The sequence below is a fragment of the Anarhichas minor genome, unplaced genomic scaffold, assembly GCF_050575085.1.
Source record: "Anarhichas minor isolate MPS153535 unplaced genomic scaffold, ASM5057508v1 ptg000003l, whole genome shotgun sequence".
Taxonomy (NCBI): Eukaryota; Metazoa; Chordata; class Actinopteri; order Perciformes; family Anarhichadidae; genus Anarhichas; species Anarhichas minor.
Genome location: NW_027466449.1, coordinates 12,370,323 through 12,376,607, shown reverse-complemented (window position 1 = coordinate 12,376,607; position 6,285 = coordinate 12,370,323). Strand labels below are relative to the sequence as shown.

The 6,285-nt window shown below is 45.0% G+C and overlaps 1 protein-coding gene across 2 annotated transcripts; it reads right to left on the bottom strand.

Moving 5' to 3' along the window:
- Positions 1-1,172: 1,172 nt before the first annotated feature.
- zfp64 (zinc finger protein 64 homolog (mouse)) lies at positions 1,173-4,792 on the bottom strand. 2 transcript variants are annotated; one of them, XM_076098181.1, is made up of 6 exons: positions 4,521-4,792; positions 4,193-4,351; positions 3,958-4,104; positions 3,706-3,768; positions 3,348-3,599; positions 1,173-3,244 (listed from the first exon to the last, which is right to left on the bottom strand). In XM_076098181.1, the coding sequence occupies exons 1-6, from the start codon at positions 4,540-4,542 to the stop codon at positions 1,854-1,856; spliced, it is 2,034 nt and encodes a 677-aa protein (XP_075954296.1). In that variant the 5' UTR covers positions 4,543-4,792; the 3' UTR covers positions 1,173-1,853. The 2 variants fall into 2 exon arrangements, with proteins under 2 accessions (XP_075954296.1, XP_075954304.1); XM_076098189.1 differs by having other exon boundaries at positions 4,193-4,256; positions 4,521-4,791.
- Between the last annotated feature and the right edge of the window lie 1,493 nt (positions 4,793-6,285).

Genomic DNA, 6,285 nt, shown 5'->3' with positions numbered 1-6,285 from the left:
GACAAGACTTTGGTCCTTGAATCACACACAATGTTGAAAAGTTTTTGTTTTTTTTGACCAGCGACAGCCCGGATCACTGGTGCGATTAAAATATGAATGCGAGCTCAAGTGCAGGAGAACTGACAATGCAAGAGCAGAACTTATCCCGGTCCAGAGCAAAGCACCAATCACAATAAGGCGCTCTTTATGAACGGGTCGCGCTTTTTCACTTTTCACATGCTTCACGCTCCTGAAGTTGTGATGGATGAGTTGGTTATTAATTGTGGGCAGCAGAGCAGATGAAATATCTACCGCGACTTGAAGGAGTCCAACAGGCAAAAGTCCAAAGTCCAAAAGTATTATCTGCAGAATGTAGACTTCTTAAAGTAAGAAAAGTTAAATTGTGCAGCAGCAGCAGGCCCCTTGTTTAACATATCACAACAATGGATTACTGTTAGGGAAGCAGTATTTCAACGTTGCAGTGGGGCTAATTTGAAATACTTAAGTATTTGAGTGGTTTAAACTCTAACAGTTATACTAGATTATAGGTTGAATCCTAAGAGTATAGTTTGACATTTTTGCATTTTCTTGCAGAGAGTTAGATGAGAAGATCGATACCGTTGTGAACAGAGAGATATGCATCAATGTTCAATGTCTAACTCTCAACAAGAAAGCAAATAAGTGTATTTTACAAAGTGTCACACTTTAATCAGCTAAATAACTAGGAGTCTAGTGAACTAATAGCTGTAGCACTTAACGTACTTTGTTACATTCTACCCATCCAGAAAATGTATGAACTGAAAATGTACTACCACTCACAGACTGTAGACGCAATTAGAATAAAAAGGCATCAACGATTAAAATATATGGATTTCAATCTAACATGTCGCGCCAACTTAAATGTAAAGCAACAAAAGGGGGCTGTGGTCTCTATACTTCCTTTGCTTGTGTACCATTTGCAACACAAACCAACTGTGAGGTGAACTTTCAGTGCCTGCAAAGAGTTCCTCCCATCAAGCAAACTTCATCCGAGTTTGTGTCCATGCTGAGCACAGAGTCTGCATCAGCGGAGCCATTAGTGCCGAGAGAGAAATCAATGGTCATCTGTTCATGGGAGCCTCCTATTCAGGTGCAGCCTTCAATCTCTGCAAATACTAAGTGCTGAAGTCTTGAGTGTAAAAATAATAGATGGCCACAAGCAAGACGGGCACTTTATTGAAAAATCTATTGGGGAGAGCAACTTAGCTTTTAGAAACTAAGACCTTCATATGCGGTCTAATGTTTTCTACAGAAAAAAAAAAACATCTACATCCTCAAAATGAGGACTTCAAAATGCTTCACTTCTAAAAAAATATATAAAAAGAAGCTACACATACAGAATGTGTATTATTAATAGTGCAACACTGCAATACTTCAGCCGCCACTCGCATCACTCTGCTGCCACCTGATGGACAATGTGGAGAACTCCACGTGGCACATTTCAGGCTTTATTCTTCTTTATTCATTTTTTTCGAAAGCTGTTGCCTGAAAATAAACCTCATTTATTTAAAGTGTTTTTTTTTGTGTTCATATTTTTATTTTGATGCCTCCAAAAATAACCCTCGCCTATAGAGTAAGCTAAATGATTAACGTTCACATTTGAAAGTTATTCTGTGCTATTGTGCTACGACAACAATTCACGATTCTAAAATGAAAACTGAAAGCGATATTTCTCCAAAGTCGACAGTACTGTTGATTCAGTGGTCAATGATTCAAATGCTAGAAACAAAAAGCAGTTATTGTTAACAGGCCTACGAGTTCATAGGGTGCGAAGAAATAGCTTATGATGCAGTCACGGTCTTTACATGTTCAGAGAAACACACCGAGCCCTCCGCTCATTGTGGGATGTCTTCCAGCGTGTGTGTGTCTGAATACAGTGTGTGAGGAGGGAGCTGCTCTATAGTCTGCTGTGGCTGAGTGGACACTATGAGTGGAACACCGTGGATGACCACATTCTGGCTGCAAAGGCTGATGTTTGGCACCAGCAGCACACTTTCCTCACAGGGTAAGGCACTCCCCCCCGCTGGCTTAGACGCGTCCTCCGATGGACCGCGCGCCATGTTGTTTGGAGTCGCTGCGGCCACCATGGTGGCGTTCCCCTCCGTCACCACTGTAACCTCTGTGCCGCCCTCCTGGATCAAGGCGTTGAGGCCCTCCAGCTCCGTGCAGGTCGTGATGAAAGTCTGCGTGGCGCTGCCGGGGTCCTGAGCGGTTATGGCGGTCCTCAGCAGGGCCTGGTGGAGCGGGTTGTTGGCGTCGCCGGGGCCCAGCTGCGTCAGCAGGACCGTCTGAGTTCCTAGGGTGGCCTCTGCAGTCTGGGACGACCCGAGGGGTTGCATCGGCGCGAGCAGGTTCACCTGCTGGATCATGGAGTTGACAACCATGTCCTGGCTTTCTGGGCTGAGCAGGACCATGCTGGTCTTATGCGGACCATCCACACTGGCTGGAATTAAGGGCATCTCCGTGCCCAGAGGGTGAGACACGATGATTTTGAGCTGCGCACTGCTGTAAGGAGCCATCGAGTCGGACGGGACAGGAACCGTTGTGATGGGAACCAAGTTGACGTCCGCCGGGGTGGAGAGCTGGAGCTGCATCACATTCTGAGTGTCTCGATGCTGCTTCTTGTGGCTCCGCAGGGAGTCCTCCCTCACAAAGGAAGCGTCGCAGGAGTCGCAGCAGAACGCTCGAGCCGCTTCTAGTTTGGCCCGGTACCTGGAGCCGACAGGCTTCGGGGAGTCCCCTCCTCCGCTTTTTCCTGCACCCCTGACACCCTTCCCACCGCTGCCCTTTTCCGGCTTATCCGAGTGGCACTTCCTTTTGTGGATGACGAGGTTGCTGCGCTGCTTGGAGGCAAAGTTGCAGAAGTCACATTTAAAGGGCCGATCCTCCGAGTGGATCCTCTCGTGGACTTTGAGCGCCCCCTTGCTGGCGCAGGAGTAAGTGCACTTGGAACACTGGATGGGCTGAGTGGGCTGGTGTTCTCTCGAGTGCTGCCGCAGGGCAGTCTTGCTGGCACACTGGAAGTCGCAGTGCACACAGCGGAAGGAGTTCTCGCTGCCGTGCTTGATCTGAATGTGAGATTTCAGGTTGCCTTTCATGGCGCAGCAGTAGTCGCAAAAGTTACACTTGTACGGTTTTTCGCCGGAGTGAATCCGGATGTGCCTCTTCAGGTCCGAGTTGATTTTGAACTTTGCGTCACACTGTTGGCACTGGAAAGGTGCATCCCCTTGGAATGAAATGAATAAACACAAAATGATTCTCAATGCAGCCTAACAGAAATACAACATCACCTTGCAGTTGAGGGCAATTCTGGATTTCTGACCACCTACCAGTGTGTGAGCGGAGGTGGACGGTGAGTTGGCTGGAGTTGCGGCTGGCGTAAGGACAGATCTGGCACTTAAAAGGCCGCACGTCGTAGTGGATACGCAGGTGCTTCTTCAAACTGCTGCTGTCTGCCGCTGCGTAGGGACAGTGTTTGCACTTGTACGGCTTCTCGCCCGTGTGCGAGCGGCTGTGCATGTTGAGCTTGTCCCGCCGACTGAAGCGTTTGTGGCACAGCTCACATTCAAATGGCTTCTCGCCTGTATGGTAGATGGGGGGGAAAAAAACACAAAAAAAACTTGTGTTAATATCTGATTCTTACGTGCTTAAGCAAGAGACAATCACGTGTGCAGAGCACTGACATACCGGTGTGGGTTTTGAGATGCCGTTCCATGTCTTTTTGGCCATACTGCGTCTTAAAAGTGCAACCTGTAGATCGACACAAATAGTACTTTTACAAGGTGTGTGTCTGTGTGCTTGTGGAAAGTCAATACAAAAGTGTCCTAAATAAATAACAGCTAATGACATGGGGACTTGGCAGGAAGTACTGTTTCCCCTGCTTGGCAGCCGGAAAAAAGAGGGAACGTGTTGCAGTCGTAAACGGCAAGAGGCACTAACCTGAGAAACAGCAGCTGTGTCTCTTTGAAGTCAGGGAAGGTTTTAATTTTTTGGAAGGTGTTTTCTGTGCTTTGGTCAGGATCTTTTTAACGCCTCTCATCACACAAGTCTGGAAGGTCTCCTCGAAAACAAACTCAGTGCTGGAATCTGAGCAGAACAAGGATACGACATGCAGACTGTGACTCAAATCTACATGCAAATGATTGACAACAAAATGCAGAGTATAGTATTTTACCTGTGAGAGTGGCTGTTGCGGTGGTGGCTGGAGTGTCAGAGGTTGGTAAGGAGCATCCATTTTGCTTGTGGGCGAGAAAGACCTCAAAATTATTATACTGCTGCTTGCAGAAGCCACAGATATGGATGTCTGGACTCAGCTCCACCACAATAGAATGTCCTGCACCGACATAAGAAGGCAGAAAACACACAAAAGGAACCCATGATATTAATGGAAACTTGCGTGATATACGTGTGTGAAACTGGCAAAAAGATGAGTGCAACATCATCAGTGGGATGTTAGAGATATGGTGTAGTTAGGGATCTTCTTAACAACAGTTTCCCTTTACCTTCGGCGCTGTATGTTGCCATTTTCGAGCTTTGTTTTGATGGGGATCAACTCATCTTCTGGCTCCTCAAAGCCTACACAATGTCCGCCATGTTGTTTAACTGTACCGGCTCGAGTGGAGACGCAGCCAGCGCTATTATCTAAATATTATCATAGTTCAAAAACGCGAAATCTACCACAGTTTGGATATCAATGGCAACAACCGTTTACTTCTCTCACAACAGATACAAATCGGGTTTCACGACATGTTACGAGGGGTTTACGACAGTTCGGCAAGCGCTGTGTCCGGGTGACGTCACATGATGCTTTTAAAACTATGGGAAAAATCTAAATTACCTGCCCTCAGCACGTACGACAACAGGATAAAAGTGGTGCATTTGTTTTGTTATATGACTATTTTATATGACCCCCCCCTCTGTATTCTGCCTGTGCATCGGGTCATAAGCTGTCTAATTGCTGTCTTAATTGAAAAAAAGAATATATATAAAAAAACATCAAAAAACAAACAAAAACTGGAGTCATTTACATCGGGTACTTGAATGCAGCATTACCACTGTAGTGAGTAATTGGGATTCAGCCAATGGAAACGCCCACAATGTCTTTCCAACTAGGTAAACTATTTTTTGGACGATACAAATGCTATCTGATGCAGTCCGACGTTGCCCTAATTTGCTTACAGAGTGGCTGCACATTTCAGAATATAGCCTTAGCCCTCGCTATGGTACCTGCAACGACTCAAAAGAATATCTCTGCTGTGAGAAGGTGAGCTTTCAGATGTAGCAATCGCTGTAGGGCACTTACATATACACAGCATGCTCAACAAACCTTTCAAGTAAGGACAATTTACTGAATTGTTGGGGTGAGTGAATGAGAATGCCTCTTTTTTTTTTTTTCAATGCCACAGCAGTCGTGCTAGTGTGAATAAGCCATGAAAGTGACTGACATGCAGCTCCATTTTCAGTGGCAGGTCCTTAACTGCCTGATTGCCACTGTGAAGCTCAGGAATTTCCTTACGCTGACTTTCCTGCATGGCAAAGGCACAGGACTGATTCCTTCCCTGCTGAAACAGCAAATCCTTGAGACAGACAGACAGACGCACACACACACACACACACATACACACACATACACACACACACACACTCAATGCAGGGCCTTTCATGGCCTGCCCAAACCAATCTGACTATTTGATTACCGCTGTCTTTGAATTCTATTCTGTCAGGATTGTCCCCATAGATTCAGAAACATGAATGGTAAACACTTTGTCATATAAGCAGGAAACTACTGTTTTTTTTCCCCCTGGGCATTTGGAAAATTGATGACTGATGAAAAATACATGAAAAGGAGATAATTAAATACATAATTTGATCTGACCAATGAGTGTGCAATTCATTTGCACATTACCCCCCCAACACCCAGTACAGTTAAATGCTCATCAAAGACCGTATTCACATGTGACAGACAAATGACTCAGAGACGGGTTAATTAAAGAAATACTTATGTCATTCCCCCAGCCAGTGGAGAACAGTATGCTATCTTTGATCTAGACTTCATTTTTACAATCAAAATAATTCACTTTTGTCACTTAATTATTAGGTTTTATTTATGAGGAAACACCCACCAACTGTAATGTGTTTCATACTCCAAGTATGACTGTGACTAGCTATTTTCATTATTGATTAAGATGCACATTTTTAGATTAAAAGAAAGAAAAAAGTCACATTTGAATATCTAGAACCTTTTTTGCTTGAAAAATTACTTAAATG

What these genes read in the sequence shown, in the direction of transcription:
- zfp64 (XM_076098181.1), bottom strand. Translation starts at nt 4,542, where the DNA reads ATGGCAACATACAGCGCCGAAG. An exon ending in GCATCTCAAAACCCACACCG is followed by an intron (nt 3,600 to 3,705) that starts GTATGTCAGTGC and finishes TCTACCATACAG; the next exon opens with GCGAGAAGCCATTTGAATGT. An exon ending in CCACCTCCGCTCACACACTG is followed by an intron (nt 3,245 to 3,347) that starts GTAGGTGGTCAG and finishes TTTCATTCCAAG; the next exon opens with GGGATGCACCTTTCCAGTGC.